This window comes from Cryptomeria japonica, chromosome 2 (genome assembly GCF_030272615.1).
Source record: "Cryptomeria japonica chromosome 2, Sugi_1.0, whole genome shotgun sequence".
Taxonomy (NCBI): Eukaryota; Viridiplantae; Streptophyta; class Pinopsida; order Cupressales; family Cupressaceae; genus Cryptomeria; species Cryptomeria japonica.
The window spans coordinates 82,849,752-82,876,036 of NC_081406.1; the positions used below are offsets into that span (position 1 = coordinate 82,849,752).

Below are 26,285 nucleotides of genomic sequence, written 5' to 3' on the forward strand. Positions count from 1 at the left end.
CAGGATGGCACCGGTGTAAAGAATGTATTGATGATTATGGGTTTATAATTTAGTGAAGACGTCTAATTCTTCTCATCTAATATCATGTTTGAAGGATTATGGAGTAGTGTGAGCAACATGAAATAGACTTTGAAATGGCAAACACTTCTCCAAGTATGGTTGATTAAATGTGCAATATAACAATGAAGAGAGTATGCAAAGTTGATCATGCACTATACAAACCTCCTCGATATTCGAGAATACGTCATATTACCAAGAGGAGATGATGTTTAACATATGTAGTCAGAATGCATTTCCTTGAAGGTTAAGTTGATGAACAGGCAACTCGTGGATCGAGAGAAGACGAAGCTCACCTTAGCAAAACCAATATCTTGGTTTTATTTTAAAGTTATGAATATTAAATTTCTTTTTTGTATAAAAGTGACTCATGTCACTGAATGTATGTAAAGGTTATAAAAGGAACCTTTATTTTGGGAAAATGATGTAAAACATAAACAAATAAGGTTCTTTCATCTTGAAGTTCCGAAAGGTACTTAGAAAGTAGTTATCGAGGTAGTTGCAAGTGGTTACCGAGAAAAATCCTATAAATAGGAGGCTATTTGTAATGTAGAGGGGGCGGAGGGGGGGATTTTTATGAAGGTGAAACTCTGCAGAATTTTATAGAGAAACTATGTGAGAACTTTTGATGTTCATGCCTTTGTACTTGAGGGTTTTTGAACTTGTATATTTTCAAAAGAATAATGAAGAATACATTGAGTTCATATGTCTTGAATGTATTCATGAGTTATTGTTACTCTTTTTTCATATGTTGAATTACTAGTCACTTTATGCATTGGTGGAGTCCATTGGTTTTCAATTCCATGATCTATGTAATCGATTTGATGAAACACATCATATCCTGGTATCTTGACTTGCATGTGCCAGTACAACCTGTCTCTTCATATGTTGAGGTTTATTGTACTTCTTTCATCATCATTGCACGTTTCAACCTATTTGGTAATAATCCCTTTTGTAATAGTTATCAGTTGTGGAATCTCAATTGGTTTTCGTATGTCTACTATTGGGGTTTCTATTAGTCATCTTTCATTAGTTTTATGTTTTCTCCTTTTTGTACTTTCAAGTTAAAAGTACACAAAAAACCCCATCATAAAATGGAGCCACCCCTCTTAAAATGTAGAGGAAGATTGTGCTTTTACCACAATTTCTCCAACTGTTGGGACGTTTGTCACTGCTCTTCGGGCGAGCAACGTTAGTTTCAGAGAAACAATTACAATGACAAATCTCTTTACCAATAAGCTATCAATATGCAAAGACTTGGAACCATCAGAATCATTATCACCCTCTAGTAGAAGTGGATCATCCAATGGTAGCCCGACCACTCCTGGTTGTTAGGTTAGTCTTTTGTTTGGTTTTAACTCTTTATGTCATTTTAAGGTTCCTTTGTGGTTTAGAAGTCCTTGTGGCCCCTGCATAGACCAATAGAAGCAATAAAATAGAGAAAATTATTTGTTTTTGTTTTTGTAAGCGTGGAATCATCCCAAGCTGCAGGGGACAACTATTTGTTTTGGGGACGAAGGGATGCCAAGGGGATGTCCCTTTGTTGTCTCGAGGATGGCGAAACGTCCCCAAATGGTTAGGGGATGTCCCCTTGGCATCCCTAGTCCCTGAAACGATTGGGGACGAGGATGTCGGGTTTTGGAGCAAGGGACACGTCCCCATGTAACATAGATATATACAGTTGTTTATGGATTCCTAAATATGGTTTGTTACAATGTTCATAATCATCATTGTATGTAAAAGCAAATCTACATGTTCTTTTTCAATTTGTCTTTTCTCAGTCTTTTAGGATTGTTGCACGTTGGACAAGCACCAATTTGGAACTATGCCCCAATCTCACACCTTGAAGTCAACGTTTTCATCAATAGTTAGTTTAGGTGGTTCTTTATGTGCACCCATGATTGCCAATTTAACCAAGAATTTTTTCTTAATTGAATATCGAATATATTTATCTTATGTGAGTCATGCTTACACAACCATATCAACTATAGAGGGATTACATGTAATCAATTGTTCTTAGACTATCACTAGTCTTTGGAACTAAGACATCAAGTTCAGTTTGGTTGCAAATGTTTATTGATTCTGCATTTTGTGTGATTTTAATACATGTTGAGATATACCTCTAGGAATACCCTCATGAGTTTAAGTTGAGCTCGAAGTGCAAGACAAATAAACCACTTTGGTAGAGTTGGCCATTAACACTCCACAATATATGGTTAAGCTAATTTCACATGTATGATGACAACCTTGGCCTTATGAGTGAGATTTTGGTCTAGGAAGTTGAATTGCAATTTTTAGACCCAACATGTAAGAACTATGATTCAAGTGATTGCAAAACTTTTTTATGAATTTGAAATAACACCCTCTAATCGATATTACATGATTCTTGAGGATATCATGTCCTTTTAACACAAGCATGATGATCCATGTTCTAGAGATACATTGCTTTGGCATGTTTCTAATTTTCCATCATTCATATATCGTGTCCACACCTTCCCTTTTACATTAGAGGACTTAACTTCATTTGTCTGTAAGATTCGTTATGAGTACACTCCTTGCATGGCATGTGATAATGATTTGGCTCCTCCATGTATTCACTTGATATATCAATAGATAATGATAATTTGGTCCTTTTCAACTATTAATGATGTTGCTAGACCTAATGGTGATGATATCACTCATATAATGCATGATTATCTTTTCTCCTTATCTTTGGATTCCTTTTCTATTAATGATTTGTCTAACAAGAAGCTTTGTGATGTGTAATTGACATCATTTATTCTTTCAATCTGATGCAAGAGCATCTAGTGATGTAAGAGCATCTTGCATCAACCAAAAATATTTATTTAATTTGGTTAAGTTTGGTATTTTCAATAAGGGCTCAATGCAAGCTATCATGTCTCCATGCACTTGGGAAAGTGTCCAAGAGGACATAGGGGGTTCAAAATATTTAACATTTGTGGCCTATGTGTAAAAGGAATTGTAATTTTCAATAAAAGGACACATTTTCCTATCATTTATAATGCAAAATCAAGAAAATCCCCATCTTGGCATAAAAATGGGGAAGGGGAAGAGTCATGCATTCACATATATTGAGTGATTACATAGAAAATGGGAAAAGGCACCTCTTTAGGGACCCACTTTGGAAAATTGAAAAGACACCTCTTTAGGCACCCTCCTAAGGAATTTGAAAGGTCGTCTAGTGGCTATGTGTTGCTTTCCTTGATAGCCATGTGTTGTTTATCAAGAGGGAGGGTGGCATTTCCAAGAGGCACAAGAATGTTATAAAAGGGAGGGGCCTGGGCTAGATGTTATTCATTCAGAGTTGAGTTTTTCTCTTCATAGATAAAGAGTAGTAGTAGCTAAGGGGTGTAGAAGAATAGCTTGTAGCTCCATCTTTTAGAGTTGTAAAGTATAAGTGCTAATAATTTATAACTGATAAATTCATATTTCATTTTGTTGAAATAGAAGGCAAGTTATTTCTTGCATTTTTTTTAGTTATTCTCTGTCATACAATGTATGATTATTGGGTGGACTAACCCTAGGTAGAGCAACCCTTCATTTAGTGTAACAAAGTATATGTTTGGGGTGCGTTGGTTTGCCCTGATCATCACAATCACATAACGTTAATGATTCATTTTTTAATACTAATTTGGTTTATATTATTTATAATTAAACTATTATTAAACAACTAATGATGAATACATTTAGTAGAAATGAAGATGCACTCTTATTAAATAATGTTAGCTCACATATTCATTAGATTGGAGATTATTTTTCATCTAGATTCAACCTCAAATTGTAAATGCAATATCCCAAAACTAGAGTGTTGTAAGTGTTGGTGTTGGAAATAAGCCACACCCGGACCGACGATGGACTGGTCCAAGAGGGGCCAGTAGCTCAGTGATAGAGCACTCCAGCGGCATATGGAAGGTCCTAGGTTCGAGTCCTAGCTGGTCCATGTCTCAACATGGTATCAAAGCCAAGTCCGGGCTAGGAGCCCCAAGCACACGAGAGGTGTGGCTTAAGGGGGGGTGTTGGTGTTGGAAATAAGCCACACCCGGACCGACGATGGACTAGTCCAAGAGGGGCTAGTAGCTCAGTGGTATAGCACTCTAGCAGCATATGGAAGGTCCTAGGTTCGAGTCCTAGTTGGTCCATGTCTCAACATGGTATCAGAGTTGGGTCCAGGCTAGGAGCCCCAAGCACACGAGAGGTGTGTCTTAAGGGGGGGTGTTGGTGTTGGAAATAAGCCACACCCGGACCAACGATGGACTGGTCCAAGAGGGGCCAGTAGCTCAATGGTAGAGCACTCCAGCAGCGTATGGAAGGTCCTAGGTTTGAGTCCTAGCTGGTCCATGTCTCAACATGGTATCAGAACGGGTTTCTTCAATAGAGCCTAACTGCTTGAAGGTAGATCATGTGCTTTTGAGGGAGTTCAATCGAAGTAATTTGCAGACTGAGAAATCTAAGTGCAGGAAAAATCGGTTACCTAGCCTCTCAACTCAATCGTGAGCATCGCATATGCTTTGCAGCGAGTAACGATCGTTGAGGTGCCGATGATCGCCATAGATCTGTCGTTAGTGCTCAATGACAGATTCAGTCTAATGCCTTGGTGTTGAAAGTCGCCAACCCTGGTATCGAAATGCTGACAATAAGTGGAGTCGCTATGGACATCTCTATCCGTTTTAACATTTTATTTTTGAATTCTTCATTCGGGGAGGAGAACATGTTGTGGAGGATTCTTTCCGGCGATCGTAACATTTTGCTAGCAAATGAAAGTGACGAAGTTCGCTCGCTTCACAGTGCTCATGGCTAGAGACATCGACAAGGTGGCAGCAAGCATTTTGAGGATTCAACAAAGCGACGCAAGTCGGTACGTGTGCTATCAACTGCTCAGTATAATGGAAGGTTGAGATCGAGCAGCAGCATAGTGGCGAGTTTTGTGATGATCACATTAAGCCGTACACAAATGTGAAATGTGTGCGTATGGGGACGAAAGCGAATGGAGGCACCTATCGATCAGGAATGGTGGAGAATGCCTCTATGCAATAACGCCTTGCAACAGCTCTCATATCATCCTAGAAGTTTCGAGAGTCACATGAAGCATTCGTTTCGCTGAAGCCTCCATAGGCATCGGATGATATTGCAACTGAAGGTCCAGTTATTCGAATTCTTACTTATGTTTCTCTTGAAGATCATCTAAAGTTTGTCCTAGGATGGGCACTGCAGCTTAGCATTCTGGCACACCCTGCTACAAGTGGATTTATGTCACATTTATGTGGTTGGTCCATCACTTTGTTGTGGATGGTATTAAAGGCAGTTCTTCAGATGATGCTTAAGCTATGCTCGGAGCAGATATTGTGGACAGATGATGAGTGATGGCAAGGGCCAAAGGCCATGCAGCCATCAGATCATCACTAGGTGCTTCGGTGTGATCAATCCAAGTGAATGGAAATTCCATTGCTAAGCAAAATTATAAAAGATGAGTACTCTTTATGTTTGAATAATGCTACATCATTGAATAGTGAATCATGTATTGACATTTCCCCTGACTATCATTATCTCTCTCTGAAGTGCTTCCAAGACGAATCAAAGATTGCTTCCATTTCTTCGCAGAGGAAGAATCAACATTCAGAGGGAGTCTGACATATCATCAGAAGTAATCTTGGACAAAGAGATTAGAAGGTTGATATCTGCTTCAGAGGGAGCTTGACATTTCAGCTTCAGAGGAAGCATGACATTTCAACTTTAGAGGTAGCTTGACATTTTAGCTTCAGAGGGAGCTTGACATTTCAGCTTCAGAGGAAGCCTGACATTCCAGCTTCAGAGGGAGCCACGTCATCATGAAGATTTGGTTAATGCATTTTTCTCTGTGATGGAGAAATTTGAGGTGAAAGCCCTTGTTAATGAGTTCTTCTCTGTGAGGGAGAAGATCAAGTTGCAATCCCTTGTTAATGAGTTCTTCTCTGTGAGGGAGAAGTTCGAGGTGCAATCCCTTGTTGATGCATTCTTCTCTGGGAGAAGTCTGAGGTTAAAGCCCTCATTCCACCCTCTGCAAGTAGGTATGGTGGATCCACCCTCTGCAAGTAGGCATGGTGGGGATGCATTCTTTTGTGGGAGAAGTCTAAGGTTAAAGCCCTTGTTCCACCCTTTGCGAGTAGGTATGGTTGATCCACCCTCTGTGAGTAGGCATGGTGGAGATTCATTCTTCTCTGGGAGAAGTCTGAGGTTAGAGCCCTCGTTCCACCCTCTGCGAGTAGGCATGGTGGTAATGCACCCTTCTCTGGGAAGGTTGAGGTGAAATCCCTCGTCCACCATCTATGAGTAGGCATGGTGAGCACACCCTCTGCGAGTAGGTATGGTGGGTATCATGGAAGAAATTCCATGATGTGCTTGTTCACCCTCTGGGAGTAGCTATGGTGAACATATTATTCATGGGAGTAGCCATGGTGGTAGTCACTATGTGACTTGGTTATTCAAAAGGAATCCTCCCTAGCTAAGAGGAAGTGTTGTTGTGTAGCTAGGTCAGATCCCTTCTAGGGCTAACCTAGTGCACAAAATGTCATGTGGCTTGTCGGCCTTGGCATTTGGATATCTCAGTTGTATGAGTTTAATTTGGGGCAGGCCCTATTTGGGCGAACCACTTATGTGTAACTTGTGATTAAGTTAAATGTAACTTGCAACTAAGGGAGACTCATATGTAACTTGTAATATATAGGTCTAACCCTATCCTTGGCACCAAAAGTATATGGCCGACTTAAGATCTATTAGGAGGTATTTATTCATATATATGCAAGGTCACGATTTCATCAATAGATATGAATTCAATAACATGAAGGTCATGTAGTGTGCTCGAGGGTGATGATAAGAGCTTATTGTCTATGGTTGGGAAGGCAACAAATCTTATGTTTGCCTGTGGTTAATGAGCACTACCATAAAATCAATAGTAAGGAATCATAATATTCCAAACTACCTACATTAAGGGTTATAGTTAGCTCATTAGTCCTATCTATAGTAATTATGTTCACCTAAAAATTATTTTTCACAAATCTTCATTATCACTATGAAATAAATAAATAATAAATAACAATGTACTTGAAGACTATTATGGAGATTTCAAATATTTAAAAACTTAGAATGAAGTTGACAGGAGAAAACAAGAAGAATCAATGAAGCTAACAAAAAATGTTTCAACAAATTTCTAATTCAACTAGTTACTAGATCAGTTAAATTCAACAATTTTATAAATTTTATATTTTTTTAAACAAGTTAATTCGCTAATTTGAATTTTAACCTACCTTTATCTTCTTTCCAGAAATTAATTAAACCACCAAATAATTTCAACAATAATGATGGTTGCATACTCAAGTGAACTTAGAAACTTCAAATACATAAATTTGGCAAATATGTCACGTGTCATCTCAATTCACAATTTGATTAGTTAGGAGTGCTTCACTAATTATCTATTAATTGAACCTCATTTTCTTTACTTTTTCCCGCTCCATATTCTATTTCTTACCTCAATTTAACCTCGCTAACCATCTGTCTTAATCCTCATTTTTATAAGAACAAATAACATGTTCTTTTGATAAACCATCGCCTTGAAACTTATCCATGATTGTAGTACTGGTGAGGACACCCAAAACATTGAAAACTGCTTGAGCCTTGCAGTTGATTCCAAAGACTAATCTAGAAAGATCCTCCATTAATATGGTTGGTATAGTGGTAATAAAAAGAATCATGATCAAATTTTAATTAACTTAAGCCATTTAAATGTCCTAATTTTCATCCTCTTAGTCAACTAAGCCTGATGCATGAGCTCAATCAATTCATGGTGATTTTGATCTTTCGTTGGGTAGAGAAGTGTGCACTTTGAAGCCATTAAAGTTGTGTTTTTTAGACGAAGGAATAAACTCCGTACTAGTTGCACTCATTATGGGATTTCAGAGACACCAAATTGCATTAATTATAGAACAGCTTGCACATGGTGCAAGTTGCCAAGATAGTTTACGTTCATTTTAATTAAATAAGTGTATTCAGCCAATCAAATAGTGAAGCAGTAGGACCAACAATAGTGTATTATGTTCTCTTTGTTTTTCTTTACTTATTTTGTTTTTCTTAGTACCAACTCAATTTTGTTAAGAATTCATTAATTTTTTATCGTGCTATTAAAATCTCTGTGAGATTATCACATTCTATATGTGTTAGACTTTGTGTTTAAACTTATTACCCAATAGTGCTTGTTGTATCTTGATGAAAGAACAACCTCTGAAATACCAAAAAGAATATATGCCAGCCATGTAACCACTGACAAGATACTTGCTAAAGTTGGGGAACTTGTGAAGTGAAATGAAGCAGTAAAGGCCAGTTTGCTTAAATTGAGTAAAATAACCACAATGAAAAGTGAGACAATGCCACTTTTATCAAAAATAATATAATACATTTCTCTGGTGCATCAATTGAACAACGTAACTCTGGCACAGTACACACAGCTTCCAAAGACTTTGCTCCCGCATAAAATCACTAGAGTATGACAAAGAAACTAACTTCATTTTCAGCTATCTTGTGGGGGTTCTGACCCAAAATGATTTACCATCATTAAGATGCCTGCAGAAAAATCACATAAGTTCAGCATGCCTATTTTCTGCTTCCCTTATCCAATAATTAAATGTGATAATTCCTTTCTGAAGAGCAGCAGTAATTTGTGGCTTAATTTTGATGGAAAACTAAAAATCCTCATATTCAATTGTTCAACTAAAAGCTACTATATTAAACAGACTACCTCACTATGAGTCTGCCATCTTTTATTCTCTTTCAGAATATTATCTTGAATAAATTGTGACCAGGTCCTTCCAAAACCAGAATGTACAATTTCTGCTTGGCTAACCTTACCAGTAAGATGAGGTCACAATCGTTTACTTTCATCCAAAATCTATGATGTTTGCAGCTTTGAAACTGAACCATAACAGGCTCAGCTCCAACATCACATAGGCAGAGCCATTTCCGTATGTATGTTTATGATAGAGCCCTGTAACTTTCTTTAGGGGATCAGATATGAAGTGAGATTATCATCTGAAGAGTGAGAACTTTTGGCCCCCAATACCATTAATAGTATTCATGAGTAGAAATAATTGAAAAGTCTACATCTGGTATACTGCAAAAGCAACTGCCTAGTACAATCTTCCCCGGCAATTACTTGCCCCACAGTGACAGGGGCATCCTTTGCCCGGTAGTAGTTTGTAGCGATAATCATAAGCCAGCTCTTCCCCAATGGCAATCTGAAATCAAGCCAAAGTCCAATTCAAAATATAAAAAACCTTAATCAGTCACTACAAGAAAACATCAGTCCCTATTTTTTAGTAATATAAAGGGAAACTTCAATACACAGTTTGCTTGAATGTGATTACTGCATACATCTCGACTTGCATAAAGACCAATATGTGCAAGCTGGCAATCCATGCTCTCCACCAAAACTTGATAATTTACTAGGTTTGGTGAGCAACTGGAATAGAGAAAAATAAATAATGTTAATTGCCTACAGGAAGAAAGTGGTTCCAGTTAACAGTGGTATACGCTATACTAGTAAGCTTACCTTGTTAACAAATAGTAAAGACAATCAAAATCATAATTTGAAAATAAATCGATCTTGTAACTAGTAAAAACTGTTGGAATTAAAAAAGAGAATATTATCTCTTACCTGTGGTTTATAAAGCGAGCGACATTCCCATACTTGGTAGCATCAATGACATATGGTTGTACCCCATCACCCAAATCGCTTGCATCAATATGAGCATCGATATCATACAAATAGCTACAGCCTTCATTGTCATACCTGAACAATGAACTATGATGTAGTTAAATATGAATAAAGTACACAGTAGTATGTGATTCTCTTCCAAGAGGCATAGACGTTAAGAAAATAATAAAATGAATAGTAACCCAGCTAGACTTTACCTCTCCCCTCTTTTGTTCGCCTCCTGATCATTCAAGACTTCTCCAAGGTACTCACAAATGAATGTTCCACGCAAAATTGTTTGTACAGCTCTAACTGCCCAGCCCTAAAACCAAACACAGACAAAAGAAACAAAACATTTTAAGTAACACTTTGATTCTTATTTGCATACTGAATCGGACAACACTATCATGTTTCAATATTTTTTGCAGTTACATATCAAAAAAATACTACAGAAGAAAGATAACACCTTCTGCTTTGTTTTATAAACTTCAATTTTGACTTGCACACCCTTCTGCAGCACCCGATTTGGACATTCTTTATAACAGCTGCACATAGAGTTGCATTCATATACCAAGTACCCTTCCTGCATAAACACAAACATCAGCATCTGAAAGATAGAGCCAGACCTACACTGCAAATATTACCAGTTAGGTTACTCTAGCACAGACCACTGCATACATTAGAGAAAAACAAAAAAATTGCTGTGTGACCATAAAATGCAGATCACAAGCAAAGACCAGAGAAGGCTAATCCATAACAGAATTACCTACAGATTAACATGAGACAGCTCTGTCCTACAATGAACCTGTTGTCATTTTATGACACCCTTGGTCCATTAGTGAGAACCAATCAGAGATACGATCCATGGACCAGTGCTGCCCCAGTTGATCAAGGAGAAAAGCAATGGAATCATGAAGCATGAAGTGTTGTCTTGCCGGAACTCCGGAACTCCCAAGTTCCCGAGTTCCTAAGTCTCCTCTTCTCTTCCCCGGAACTCCGAAACCCCGAGGTTCCGAAGTTCCTTTCCTTAGTCTCCTCTTCTCTTCCCCGGAACTCCGGAACCCCGAGGTCCCGAAGTTCCTAAGTCCTCAGTATATTCAGCCTTGGAGGCAACATTTCACACACCTGGCAACTCTAAGAGGAAATCTACTGGTCAAGCAGTCCTAAGCCCAAGCCAACTGAAGATTCGGTGTGTTCTTCAGTTCATCAAACCTTTGGAGGCAACATCTTTCAAGCACCTGATGACTCTGCAATCATTTAGTGAATCTGTGGTATGTTATCAGTCTCTAGTTGAAAGGGTCTGTCTGCTCTTTTAAGCATTTTGTTAAAGAAGCTCCATCTCTTTCAAATGCTTTAAAATGAGTTCATATCATGGGTGTAACATCTATTCATCCCCATTCTATGAGAATGCCAACCATTTTTCCCCTCCTTACCAACAGGACCGAACTAGGGTTGGTCCTAGTTTCAACCCAAATAGCTTCACTTCAGCAACCAGTGGGTGCTTTCCTAATGCTTGCCACCCACTCACCCTTGCTCAGCCTTCTTGGCAGCCCAACTAGCCCCAAGATGATGAAAAAACGCAAATTGCTGAACTCAAAAGTGTGTTGCTTGATTTCACCAAGCAGCTGGATGAGTTCAAGAGACAACAGGAGTGGGATTTGCAGCAGGGTCAGCTTGCTTATCAGGCTCAACTTCAGCAACAACAGATGGGATCCCAGAGACAACATGAGGAGTTCCTTGCAAGGCAGCTTGCCTCTGCTAGGAAGAAAGAAATTAAGCAACTAGCAACCATAGAGATGCGGCTCATACAAGAGGAGGTTTTTGCCCCTAGGGTTCCTAAGTTTGAAATCCCAAGCTTCAGGCAGGGGAGACCTCCCAAACCTTCAACTAACCCCCCTAGTTTTAAAATTCCAAGCTTCAAGGGAGCTCCAGTTGTTATACAAGAGCCTTCTCCTCAGTGCCTTTTGCAAAACACCACACCACCTAGGCCCTTTCCTGATGCTATCTCCCTTTTTAAGGGCGGACCTATTTTATGGAGGACGGATGGTTCCCATCCTCATCATGAGGAAGGGGTTCAATCAGCCATTGGTGACTCTTCATATGCTCTAAAGGAGGAAGAATCGGTGATGCTGCAGGAGGATATTGAGAATAATCAGTTGCAGCAGCAGGTCATCGAACATGAGGAGTGTGAAGGTAAAGAGGAAGACACTGTCCTCTCATTTGACAATCTTCCTTTCTTTATTGATCATGAGGAGAAGGATATGTCTACACCTCCCCCGGTGGTAGCTCTGGAGCAACAAGCTAGTGTTGAGGAGGGCACAGGGGGTAATGTTTTTGTTGCAAATTGCATGGCAGATGGATCGTGCCATGAACCTGAGGTTCTTGCATTATGTTGCCTAGAGGAGGAAACAAAAACAAAGAGACAATCTGAAGATTTTAGATCTTCTTGTGAGGTGTCTCATAAACCTGAGATTTGTACCATAGTTTTAAAACTCGTGGACTCGCCACGGACTCGCGAGTCCGTGGGAGCCACGAGTCGACTCGCCAAGGACTCGCGAGGCGAGTCCTAGTGAGTCCATTTGAAAGACTCGCGAGTCTTTTGCAAGGACTTGCGCGAGTCTTTTGCACGAACTCGCGAGTCTTTCAGATGGACTCGCGCGACCCAGAAAAACCATCAGGCAAGCTTTAACAATGAGTTTTTTTTCATTTTTTTTGCCTTCATTTGGCATAACTCCCCCCCTTTTTGACTTTTTGGGGGGTTAAGGGGTAACCCTAATTGGACGTGGGCCAATAGAAAAATAACACCCGACACCTTTATAAAATAATAAAAGTATTTTGGCCTGACCCCGCCCTGTATCGCGGCAAGGAGCGCGCAAGGGGTGCTGCCCCTTGACCCCAACTTGGGGGGCGCTGCCCCCAAACCCCCGTCAAAAAATATAGGGGGAAACTGCACTGATGGAAGTAGGGAAAATTTAACCTTGGAGTCTGATTAGGCTCCATATAACAACATAATTAGCATTGAAGAAATCTTGGTATTATACATTTTAGAGTTGAAAGTTTGAAACTATGAGTATGAATGATGAAATTTCAAATATTGTGCGTTTGTTGATCATATGACATGTGTAATGTTTCAATTATGGCTCTTATGTTCTCTAAATGCATTAATTTCTTTAATGTTTTTTGTAAAACTACGGTTTTTTTTTTTGCCGAGTCTTTCACGAGTCTTTCCCAAGTCCGAGTCCGAGTCCAAATTTTTGGTTTGCCGAGTCCATGGCGAGTCCGAGATTTTCAACTATGATTTGTAATGATGAGTTGGATATCTGCACATGTGATTATGATGTATGTTGGTTCTCCCCTGTCCCCTAAAAGTGATGATGTTGAATATGAAGTCTTCATTTAAGGTGAAGATGTTTCTTTTGGCATTAGGGATGATGTGCCTGAGCTCGAATGTTTCACTTGGGACCAACATACCAAGTTTGATGACGTTGAGCAACAACATGTTGGTTATGCCAATAGTCTTTTGGTTGCTCAACTTGACAATATACTCGAGCTTCAAAGTTTCCAATTTTATGTGTCTGAAGAGCCCCCTTGTGTAGGCCAAGACAAAGATATGGTATACTTTTCATCACCATGTGAGTTCGAGGCCTTCTCTTTTGGTTTCAACTCACGCCAAGAGGAGGTCGGCTATTGTGGAAAAAATGATGCCCCCTTGTATAATAGAGATGCCTTCTCTTTTGCAAGGAGTAGTTCTTTTGATGCTAGCCAACTCCTAAAACACTCCCCCCTTGCTACTATGTGTATGCTTCATGCATCCCCGGATGTCTCAAGTGGCTATATTCTATGGCTTCCCTATGGTGGCAAGGTAAATGGTGAGGTGTTCTTTCACCACATGAGTAGTATGTGTGATCTAATGCATGCATACAAGAGATTTCAACCATTGCAGCTAGATGGTGAATGTAACAATGGTATGAGGGGGATCAGCTCCTTCAAAAGGTTCCTCTTTGACAGAGGCAAAAGCATCAATTGCCTCTTATTGTAACAATGTAAATATTAGTTAGGTTTCTTGTTTTCCAAGAAGTGCACTAGCACAGGTTGTTTCCCTTCAGAATGGTTGATCTTGATCCTTTGCAGGTTATAGAGGAGAGAATTTTTTTTTTCTTGTAGTTGTGGCTCTGCGCCCAATGAATTACATAGGCTACTGATCTATATGCTTAGCAGGCAAGCATCCCGCAGAGGTCGCCAAAAATGTTGTCATTTTATGACACCCTTGGTCCATCAGTGATAAACGATCAGAGATACGATCCATGGACCAGCGCTGCCCCAATTGATCAAGGAAAAAAGCAATGGAATCATGAAGTATAAAATGTTGTATTGTCGGAACTCCGGAACTCCCAAGTTCCCAAGTCTCCTCTTCTCTTCCCCGGAATGGAACCCCGAGGTTCCGAAGTTCCTAAGTCCTCAACCTCTGGAACTCCGGAATCCCGAAATTCTGAAATCCCAAGCCTAAGTCTTCCCAACTTCGGTAACCTATGTTTGCGAAGTCTTCCCAACTTCTTCCAGCATGCAACACTTCCAGATGGCATGATCAACACTCAAAGTTGTTAATGCTCCAACAACTCTTGCGACTAGTTTTCTATATAAGGCTGTCATGCCTCATCGTAAAGGGTTCTCTCCCTGCTGGCTTGAGCTATTCTATGCTCTTTCACTTCTCTTAAAGACTTGTATTTATCTTACATTTATGCAACTGTAAGTTTGGCCATTGGCCTTATAATGAATTGAAATCATCATTCTTGCCTTACTTCAACTTATGTATGTTGTGTATGTGTTCTTACTTTCATTGTTAGTGTATGTTGTGGCTTTCTTTCACATATATGCTGTGTTACCCTGTTTCTGGGTGTGACTTGTGGGAAACCTTCTCCCCTCTTGACATTCAGCAAGTCCTAACCTCCATACGTGCGTTAAGGTCATTCATGCAACTGAAGTTTGTGCATCTCCTGGGTATTTCAGTTGATTCTTTGTGCCATTTCGGGTGGGGAGAGAAACATCTCTTATCTTGGTGCATCACCTCCTTTCATTTTAAGCATTTCTCTCTTCCCTTTTCCTCTGCAAGTTGTTAGGATAGGTTTAGAAGTAAGATTTGGAGTGTTGAGTTGGTTCAACACCTGCACTTGGATTGAGAAGAAAGCCAGCCTTCTCCCGAGATTCAACCCCCTTGCACAAAGTCCCACACTTTGGGGTTGTTTCCATGTTTCACAAGGTTGCTGAGTTGATAGCTCAGCAAGGGTGCAAGCTTTTGTGATAACAGAACCTATAAGTTTATATGCAAAAGGAGGCAGCAATTGTTTTTGGTAAGACAAATCTACTTATTACATGAAGGTATAGCTTATATTGCGCAAGTAAAAACTTTGAAATTACTGCCAATGTTTATATTTTATAATGATAGTATGCCCTTTTACATGTCAACTCTACAATGTACACCAACTCATAAAAACAGAGAAACCTTTCCTGTCACAACTGCCATTTACTACTTAACTTGAAGAAACATGGGCTAGCAAGATAGATATATCAGTGAGAAACTCCTTGGACTAATACTAAAGTAAAATTTGGGACCTACTTCTGCCATACTAATATAATCATGATGTAGATGTATTGGCAAGGCTCATTTCACTCAAGAGTTTGGCCATGGGGTCAGAAGCCTAAGGTGTCCAAGATTTGAATTAGTTTTATATAAAGACAGCATAAACTATAAGGTAAAGTGAAGATGTTCCATTGCCACCGCAAAAAGGATCTCATACGCCCAGGGGGAATCTAGCTAGCCAGGAGTAAAAAGTCACCTTTACCTATACAAGAAACAAAAACAATCAAAGGACAAGCATGAGACAAAAAATTTGTTCATATTACCTCCAAAATAATTCGACCTTTACTGTCATATGGAAATCTTCCATGCATGCGTTGTCCATAGATATCTTCTGCATCATCATTGTCATTGTCAAAGAGATAAACGTGATCACACGATTCAGGAGAGCACTGTGGTTGTGTGCAAGTGCATCCCAGTTGTGAACTCTGCAAATATAAGAGAAGACATCAAGATAATTCCAGTTCTTCATGCCTTTTCCCAAACAATGGCGGCAACTTATTTTAACTTTTAGTTATACACCTAATTTCCATATTTTTACAATGCACCTCTTAGCTTTTGTGACATGATGATATTGCTAAAACCAAGATAACCTGTAGTTTCATCAATTTAGAACTGTGAGAGTGATACCTTTGTATCAAGACCAAGTGAAGGGTCTAGAAGCCTTTCCGTGATATAGCAGAAATTTTGCATATATTTTTTAATGATTAAATCATTACCCTCTTTAAAGAGAGCATAGGTAGATGGATCCACTAAATCTTCATCGATCACACAAGGTATTGATGTCGCTTCTTTCCCAAAGCTCAAATCTTCACAGATCACAAGCATTTTTCTGTAATGAGTTCCTCCAAAGTGAGTTGAGGTGAGAACCACGTGACTTTCAGCTTTCTCCCATATATTCCCATTGCCAATCTCTTCAGAAACTGTTTCTCGATCATCCAACTGAGCTGGCAAAGAATGAAATTGCACATCAGGAAGAGGAGTCAATATGACAAGAGGTTTGACATTGTCCTTAGCTTTACATTCTTTAGGACAAACAAAACCTTCCATGTGCCATTCAACTCTAATATTTGCTTCACTACACAATCTGGCAGCCTTTATGTAGAGGCGCTCAGGCAAAGTACCATACTTTTCTTCCAAAGTGGCATGCAGATTGAATCTGCAGCAAGCCAAACGGGCCATGCCAAGGATTTCCTGGTTACTGGGCCAAGGTCTTGCTTTCTGAACTTCAGCTAATAACATCTCAGCCACAGCTGAAGAACAAAAATCTGGAGGTTTGTCTTCTTTTTCACTTTTTCCATGCTTCTCTGAACATCCATTCATCATTATTGAATTGTGCACATTAAATTTTTCTGAGAGCTTTTTTCTGGCAATAATGGATGCATGTTTAAGTCCAAGAGATGAGCTAACCTTCTGTGTTAATTTAGATGCGACCTTGTTAGCCCTCCATTTTGTAGAAAGTATCTCTTTTCTTCTCTTTGGCTGAGGGGACTGATTCGAGGTGGTACCCATGTGTTCAGCTTGGTGATGACGACCGAGATCTGGAAGAAGATGAAACTTCAACCCACAGAATCTACAGGTGTACCTACGAGGAGTATTACGATTTACAGGACCTTTATCCTTAACTACACTTCCAATACTCGTAGATGCATGTTGAAAAATGCCAAACATAGGACTTGCTTCCTGTTTAGAATTCATGGACACTGGGAGTTCATTTTGTATGTCAATGCCTCCCTCAGTTTCAGTAGGCACCAAAGAATTTGAACCCTTGACCTGTTCTAAGATACCTACTGATCGGATGAACTCATCTGAATGAGCAGATACAACATGTTGCCATAGTTGCTCATAGTTCATGAAATGGCTACCACAATGTATGCATGAAGTTAATACACACTGTTCTAGCAAGCTTTCGGCATGGTGGACCTTCACATGTCTCTCAAGACCTCTCTTGTTGGTAAAGGGACTATTGCATATACGACATGCATATCCTCTAAAAAAACACTGAGCTTCCTTTTTATGAAAAGTGATCCAGTGGTATCCAAGAGACTGGGTATCAGAATACTCCCCTCCACAAAGCTTACATCTTAGCATTTGATCATCATTAGAAGCATAGTTCCCAAATGTTCTAGAATCAAGTATTCCAATCTCTCTACTAGAGTTGTGCATTCCATCATCCTCCGCTGAAGAAACTGAAAATTGATCCTTTGCATCAGCAGTCCATGTAACTATTGCAGCACTGCCCTCTCCTGCTTCTTCAATCCCCAGATGTCTGCCAAGCTTTTCCTTTTCACCTGAAACAATTTTCAACAGAGCTTCTGCAGATTTTAAATCTTTTGATGCCTCTCCAAGAATCCAATCCACAATTCTTCCCTTAGAATTTGAACGATAGGTAGTCCCCTCTGAAAGACAAACATTCATGACCTCATGCAACATATCTGAAGCCCGGAGTAAATAGTTTCTATTTTTTTCAGAGCTAGTAGATTTCAAAAGTTGGTTCAGAATCTCTGTTGAAACGTGTCTATCACCAACCTTTCCCTCATGCGCAAGTGAGCTTGGAAGATGCTTTTCGCAATATGAAGTACCTGGCTTTGCCTTGTGAGAACACTGGCCACTATTGTTCCTACACCATCCAATACAACGTGACCAACTTGCACTCTGATAGGGAACCTTAGCAGTAGACCTTTCTTGTGCCAGAGTGCTTTGAGACTGAAATTCAATCCTTTGGTTCCTCCCAACAGTGCCACTATCATTGCTCCACCTCTGAGTTGATTTCTCAGATAAATCCTCGTCTTTAAAGTCTGCATCTGATATGAGATTCAGATTTGATTTATCTTGTTTAGTTTCTTCACAACCTAAACCTGCTGATGGTGCATTGTCATCTGAGAACTGCCCCTCAACTGATAACCTCGCTCTCTTATTATTAGTAACTAAAGCACTCGTACTGGGTGTCTTATTACTCTCTGGTAGTTCTTGAGGCAAATGCTTAAGACAAAATGATGATCCATTTTTACATCGATGTGTACATCGCTTTCCATAAGTTGTCATACCTTGGCAAATTGGAGACTTGAAAAGAGATACAACCTGGTCCAATTTGTTAGCATTATCCGGAGTGGATGAATTTAAATGCTTACAACAATAGATGCTTCCATCACTTGCCCATCGGCTACATTGTCTTCCCTTTGTTTCTATGAAGGCTGAACATTGTCGATACCGGTGCTCACCACTGGCTGTCAACTGATTCTTGCTACTTGATTTAGATTCTGCAATGGGTGTTTCCTGATATCCACTGGGATGAGGAGTAAAAGGATACTCACTATTATCCTTAACTTCAAACCATGTGGTAGCCACAGCTTCTTGACAGTCGTTTGTTAGCCCTTCTAGTTTAGGAAATGAAAGCTCTTGATTTGTACTCTCTTCTTGTTGGTTGGCAATCATGGAATCAAAAACTTCGTTATGAGCTGGAAGTTGAGATTCATGCACATCTTTTATATCTGACAAGCGCATTTCTCCACGGCGAATTTCAAGTTTTGGGCGTTTCCTGCAGACTTCAAGTTTTGTGATGCTCGTTTCTTGAGAATAGGCCCTCTTATCATCTTCTCCCTCATCTCTGGATGTTGAGGAAGGATAAGATGTTGAAAAGCATTTCATGCACTCTCCTTTCAATGTTTTCCAATCTGACCCCAGGTTAGGCTGAACAGGGGCATCCCAAAGCTTTGCAACATCATCCCATAAAACTGAATCAGTCAATTCCTGATCATTCAGAACAGTAGCCACAATCAGTGGTGTAAATTGGTGTAAGACACTTTTGAAAGTATTAAAAATTATAAATGCAAATATCAGATACCGGTACCAGGTTAGAGTTACACAATGCAACTTTTACTATAAATGAAATAACAAGATGCAGTTATAGGATATGAGATAGTTATTAATACCCTGGAGGCATTCTGCACAAGTAAAGTAATGTTGACACACAATTTGAAAGGTTGATTTATCATTTGTTAAAAGGATTTAGGCCAGAACTGTGATTCAACAGCATAAACAGACCATCATAAATATAGGCCCATGTAAAGGTAAATTAAATCACTCTAGGCAATATCTAAGCAAATAGCATACAATGGCGTGTGTTGGAACCTACATCCTCCCATGTCAAGGATATTGGTCAGTGATTTGGCTATTTTACCTCCTCATTCAGCACAAGTAGAAATATTATGAGAAAATGGATGATGAAGCTTTTGGTCCCAGATGGAGGAAAGAGGATACAGACAACAATCCTTCTGCAGGAGGAAAAGCAGACTAACCATATTTATTTATTTTAATCCTTTGTTGGACTTGGATTTTTGAATCTGTAGGCTTTTGAGTAAGTGTAAAATTTTGATAAAACCCAACACCCTAAGTAGTGGACTCATTATACCATTCTAGCCACTTGTTGCAAACGAAATTGTAGTTCTACTATTTATTGATTAATGTAAGCTTGCAAAACTCGGCGCATCAAAGATAAAATCACGAGCACTCGTGAGCCATAAACCCTCGTGAGTCACTCGCGCATATACTCGGCGCCGAGTATCTGATAAAATCGCGGCGAGAGCGAAAAAATCGCAGAAAATCGCAAAAAAAGGGGGAAATATTCAGCAGGAAAAACAATATTAAGTTTTAACTTTTAAAAAACCTAAAAATATGTCTTATATTTTCATTCCAAGCCGCAAGAAAAGGTGAAAAAGACGACGCAACCAGTGCAGAAAAAATCGTGCCTGAGTAGGGCACAAAACAGACGATTGCAGGAGCAAAGATAGCAGGTTTTTGACGCGACCAGGGCAGGTAATTGTAAAACCGCATGCGAATAGGGCACAAATCGAAAATTTCAGAGCAAGATTGCAGGATTTTTACGAATTCTTTTCATATTGAAACAAGCAATTCAAAAAAAATTCTCCTACAATTCAGTTAGATTAAATTTTACATTATAATATAGGTATTTTTTTGGCATTTGCTATTGAAAGTTTGAAAGTTAAACATTATTATTTGTTTGGGGTGAAAAAAAACTTAATATATTAAGTTGTTAATACTTAATAGTTAAAAGTTTAAAACTGTTATTTAAAAATAGCAGTTTTAACTGTTAACAACTTATTATATTAAAATTTAACGTACTGTGTTAATAACTTATTTTCAGTTATCACTGTTATTTGAAAATAATAGTGATAATAAGTTATTAACACTGTTATTTTTAAATAACAGTGTTAATAACCTTAGTATATTTTAATATATTAAGATATCAACACTTATTTTCAAATAACAGTGTTAATAATTTAATATATTAAATTTTAATTGTTATTATTTATTAACACTGTTAATTGGAAGTGAATAACTGTAATTAATAACAGTGTTAATGTGATATAGATAGAATTAGGAATGTAATAAGTTATAACAGTGATATTGTTCTCTAAATGTCGTCTCTCTCTTTTGCTAGGTTCTCTTCCAATTTTTTTGAAAGAAAATGGCTTCTAGTTCTACAGTTAAAGTTGGTGGCAGAAAGACAGACCCTTGTTGGAAACATGAGACACCGGGTCCAAAACGAGGAGACATCCTTTGTAACCATTGCACTAAGGTTATAAAAGGTGGCATTAATAGGTTCAAATATCACCTTGCACAGATTGAATGTCGAGATACTAGAAAATGTAAGGAATGTCCTGAAGAGGTTACGAGGGATGCAATAGCAACGCTTGAAGCATATGATCAAAGGACGGCAACAAAAAAGAGAACAGCAGAGGCAATGGCAGCCCCAAGGGCAGATTTGAAATCTATAGGGTCACATACAGATGTGGGGGCATCTAGTTCTTCCCTTGGGCCACGGATACGAGGAATGGGAAGTGTGGGCAGCCATATGGAAAACTACTTTGTTCCACGTAACACTCCTGGTGCACAACCTAGATTGCTAGGCACTGCACTGAATAAAGAGGCTCACCAACAAGCAAAGGTGATGTGTGCTAGATTTTGGATCTACAACGATATTCTATTCAATGTTGTTTCTAGTCCATCTTGGGACCAATTGGTCACCGCATTGACTGTGACAAGTAAGGTGTTCAAGTCCCCAAGTCGTTATGAGATTAGTGGACCGTTATTGCAAGATGAGGTCCAAAACATTCACGCATTAGTGGAAGAGCAAAGGAGTATTTGGGAAAAGAATGGCTGCACCATTATTTCAGATGAGTGGATGGATGGTAGGAATAGGACACTCATCAACTTTCTAGCTGCTTCAAGGGGACAGTTAGTATTTTTAAAATCAATTGATGCCTCCAATGAAGTGAAAAATGCAGAGACCTTGTGCAACATGTTGGATGAGGTGGTGATGGACGTGGGAGTGCAAAATGTCATACAGGTTGTGACTGATAATGCAGCTGCATATGTGGCAGCTGGCAAACTTCTAATGGCTAAACATTCGACATTATTTTGGAGCCCTAGTGCTGCCCATTGTCTTGACTTGCTCCTTGAGGACATAGAGAAACTAAGTTGGGTAAAGAAAGTGGTTGAAGATGGAAATGTTATTTTAAACCCTAGGTATGTTAATCAGATTCATATATTTGATTATGCCCTAGGTTGTAATCAGATTTGCAGTATTTTAGTAAACCAACATAGATTAATTGTGCCCTAGATTGTAATCAGATTTGCAGTATTTTAGTAAACTAACATAGATTAATTGTGCCCTAGATTGTATTCAGATTTACAGTATTTAATAAACCAACATAAATCAGAAATGGAACAGCAGACAAACAAGCATACCCTGGGAAAACCTCCAAGGAGGAAAAACCCAGCATGAAAGACCCACAGGTCAAATTATATATTCTCCTCTAAACATAAGTACAATACTTAGCTTGAATCTAATCTGCACATATCAGATCTATTCCTTGTATACTTCAAAGGCTTGCATCAAGATCCACTATGTCCTCTTGGACATTTTGCACCAAGCTGAACAAGTTCTCAATCTTCCTTAAGTTCGCACTCTTCTTAAGACTTCGCACAGCAGAGCTAAATTGCCTTGTATATTATCGAACTTGATTGATTATTGACTTGTAAATTTTCATTTACTTATATGCAATCATTTATTCTTTCAAATGTAAGTCGGCCTCCTTGGATTTTGGCGCCAATGTTAAATGGCATGAGTTTAGCGTGGCATTGAATAGGGTCACGTCACCCTAGGATAGGACCCGGTCCTAAAATGGGGTTCGGATGTTGCCTTAAGGCAATCCGAACCCCTATATCCCTAGTTACAATTAACACTCCCTCTTAACTAGGGAGGAGGAGAATACATAATCTGAACCTTTAAGTTCCATCTAGCACACAAGCATAGAATTACATCTTCCACCTAGCACACAAGCATAGGATGGTTCTAGCACACAAGCATAGAAAGTGTAATACACCAGTGGGTCTTTACATTATTACAATTATCCATCTAGCACACAAGCATAGATTGGATGTAATTCATTCTTGCACATACACAAGGAATGATTCAAAGTGCTACACATAGTCACTAAGATTGAAGCTCCCTCTCAATCAGGATTCCGTTTTCCATGACACCAAGTCTATCTCTGAAGTACTCGAACTTCACTCTGGATAAAGGTTTGGTGAGGATGTCAGCAATCTGTTCATCTGTGCTAATGTACTTTAGATGAATGGCGCCTCTCTGCACCATATCCCGAATGTAATGATAGTGTGTTTCCACATGTTTGGACCGATCATGAAATACAGGATTTACTGACATCTTTATACAGCTTTGATTATCACAATGAATGGTGGTGGGATCATTGGCTTGACCAAATAATCCAACAAGGAGCTTACGAAGCCACACTGCTTCTCTGGATGCAACAGATGCGGCAATGTACTCAGCTTCTACAGTGCTTAATGCTATCGAGGATTGCTTTCTGCATGCCCAAGAGATTACTGCGGAGCCCAAATTGAAGCAGATGCCTTAAGTGCTTTTCCTGTCCTTGACACTTCCTGCCCAATCTGAATCTGAGTAGCCTTTCAGGAGAATTGGGGTATTAAGTGAATACTTTAGCCCATAACCAATCGTGCCACGTAGGTATCTTAGAATGTGCTTGGCAGCAACCAGGTGAACATGTTTAGGTGAGCTCATGAACTGACTGAGAGCATTAACCGCATAACAGATATTTGGCCTAGTATTGACTAGGTACATCAGGGAGCCAATCAACTGCCTATACTCAGAGGGATCTGCAAAATCAGAATTAGCTGCAGAAACACTTAACTTCTTTAAGTTAGATATCAATAGGAGTACGCATAGGTTTACAATCTATCATTCTAAATCTTTTCAAAATATCAATAGTGTATTTTCCCTGACTTAGAAAGATTTCATTAGCTCTTTGCCATACTTCTAACCCTAGGAAGTAATGCATTAGACCCAAATCCTTCATTTCAAATTCTGAGGCTAATTCCTTTTTACATCTCATGATTAATTTATTTTCACCCGTGAGAAATAAATCATCTACATACAAAACTAAAATAAGCATCTCATCATTATAAACTTTCAAGTAAATGTTGGCATCAGCATCATTCTTGGAAAACCCTAAACTTAGTAAGTACTTATCAATTCTTTCATACCAAGCGCGAGGAGCCTGTTTGAGCCCATATAAGGCTTTCTTCAACCTGCAAACATGAGAATCTCTTTTATGGATTACATAACCTTCTGGTTGCTCAATATAGACTTCCTCCTCAATGACACCATTAAGGAAGGTTGTCTTAACGTCCATTTGATGCAGCTCCCAACCTTTGGCTGCAGCAATAGCTATTATAGACCTAATAGAGGTATATCTAGCAATAGGGGCAAAGGTTTCTTCATAATCTATTCCTTCCTTTTGAAAAAAACCACATGCTACAAATCTAGCTTTATATTTTTCAATACTACCATCAGCATTATGTTTAATTTTAAACAACCATTTAGAAGAAACGACAGACTTACCTTTGGGTCTGGGTACAATGTCCCAGACATTATTCTTGATGATAGACCCATACTCTTCATCCATGGCTAATTTCCAAGCATGATGGGACATAGCTTCTCCGATATTGTGGGGTTCAGACTCAATTATATTGCACATCACAGAAATGTAGTTGGCGTGATTTTGAACACTCTTGCTATTTCTGAAAGTTCCTCTAGGAGCAGCAAACCCTTCAGCATCTTGAATCGTATTTCTAACCCAAAGTGGTCTCTTCTTGCAAACCACAATATCCTGAGGAATGTCGGTAGATTGCATGGGTTCTGATGAGTCATTTTGAACTTCCTGATTTGGAAGATCAGTAGGCTCCCCCTGTAACTCAGAGTTAGCATCAACAATTGAATCTTGATTTTCCATCACCATATCATTATAGATGGTTAATGAACCTTTAGATCTTTTGAAAGCAATATCTTCTTCAAAAGTTACATCTCTACTTAACTCAACATACCTTTGACCTGAAATGTAGATCCTGAAGGCTTTGGAAGATTCGTTGTATCCTACTAGGATGCCTTTCTTTCCAGATGGATCCAGCTTGGTTCGTTTTTCTTTAAGCACATGAACATACACAAGGCTTCCAAATATTCTTAGGTGACTGATGTCTGGTTTGATTCCAGAAAAGGCTTCTTCAGGTGTCACATCCTTTAGGACTCGATGAGGACATCTATTCTGAATATAAACTGCGGTTTTGGATGCTTCTGCCCATAGAAAAGGTTGCAAGTCCTGATCATGTATCATGGCTCTTGCAGCTTCAACAATGGTCCTGTTCTTTCTTTCAGCAACTCCATTTTGCTGAGGGTTGTAGGGAACACAGAACTCCCTCTTAATTCTTGCTTTAACACAAAAGTCATAGAAGCTACCTGAGGTGTATTCACCTCCATTGTCAGACCTCAAACATTTAATTCGATTTCCTGTAGTATTTTCAACTAAGGCTTTGAATTCTTTAAATCTGTTTAGGACTTCTTCAGACTCTTTAGTTTTAAGAAAATAGATCCATGTTTTCCTAGAGAAATCATCTATGAAGATAACATAATATAGGAAACCACTAGGAGATGCTACAAACATAGGACCACATAAAGCTGAATGAATAAGTTATAACCTTTCTTTAGCCCTACTATCGCTTTTATGAAAGGGATTCTTTACATTCTTACCCACTGCACAACCTTTACAAGTATCATCATGAGATAAACTGAGGTTAGGCATACCTTTGACCATTTTACCGAGAGTGGGAAGAGCTTGAAAGTGAAGATGACCCAATCTTCTATGCCATAGCTCACATGATTCAGGGGTCTCGTGAATGAGAGCTTGAATTGGATTAGCTGCAAGCTTATATAAACTATCACATCTATTTCCAATAATACAAGTAGATTTGAAATTAGATTTCTTAGGCCAAGCGAGTACTTCCCTTCAGAAAATGCTATTTGCAAACCCTTATCTTCTAAAGCCGAAATGGAAATAAGATTTCTTTTAATACCAGGTACAAAGAGAATATCACAAAGTTGTAAGGAAATACCAGAATCTAGTTTTAAAGAGGTAGTGCCAGAACCTTTTACCGAGTATCGAGCATCATCACCAATTACTACATGAAGATTGGTGTCTTTTTCAATCAGATCTGAGAGATGATCACGAAATCCTGAGATGTGTCTGGAGGCACCACTGTCAAGAATCCATGTATTGCTGTCCGTAGGAACATTGCTGGAAAGAGCAAAGATAAGAAGGTAGTCTTCACTTTGTTCGGCAACTTCATTTAAGTTGGCTTCCCTTTCCTTTGGGTCATTCTAACAATCTCTGGCATAGTGACCATATTTGTCACATCTGAAGCATCGAATGTGGGAGGAATCTCTTGACTTTTTCCTTG

General features: G+C 39.0%; 1 protein-coding gene across 8 annotated transcripts in view; it reads right to left on the reverse strand.

Moving 5' to 3' along the window:
* Nucleotides 1–8,405: 8,405 nt before the first annotated feature.
* Nucleotides 8,406–26,285, reverse strand: part of LOC131078837 (histone-lysine N-methyltransferase SUVR5) — an 81,553-nt gene continuing 63,673 nt past the window's right edge. For 5 of the 8 annotated variants that reach the window (XM_058016627.2, XM_058016628.2, XM_058016624.2 and 2 more), the window contains 7 exons: nucleotides 16,062–19,181; nucleotides 15,698–15,859; nucleotides 10,263–10,379; nucleotides 10,015–10,118; nucleotides 9,758–9,892; nucleotides 9,475–9,562; nucleotides 8,406–9,338 (listed from right to left, as the gene is read on the reverse strand). In XM_058016627.2, coding sequence (XP_057872610.1) covers nucleotides 9,231–9,338; nucleotides 9,475–9,562; nucleotides 9,758–9,892; nucleotides 10,015–10,118; nucleotides 10,263–10,379; nucleotides 15,698–15,859; nucleotides 16,062–19,181 — 3,834 coding nt within the window. In that variant the 3' untranslated portion in view covers nucleotides 8,406–9,230. The remainder of the gene's footprint in view (nucleotides 9,339–9,474; nucleotides 9,563–9,757; nucleotides 9,893–10,014; nucleotides 10,119–10,262; nucleotides 10,380–15,697; nucleotides 15,860–16,061; nucleotides 19,182–26,285) is intronic. The other 3 variants (XR_009113850.2, XR_009113849.2, XR_009113848.2) reach the window with 3 other exon arrangements.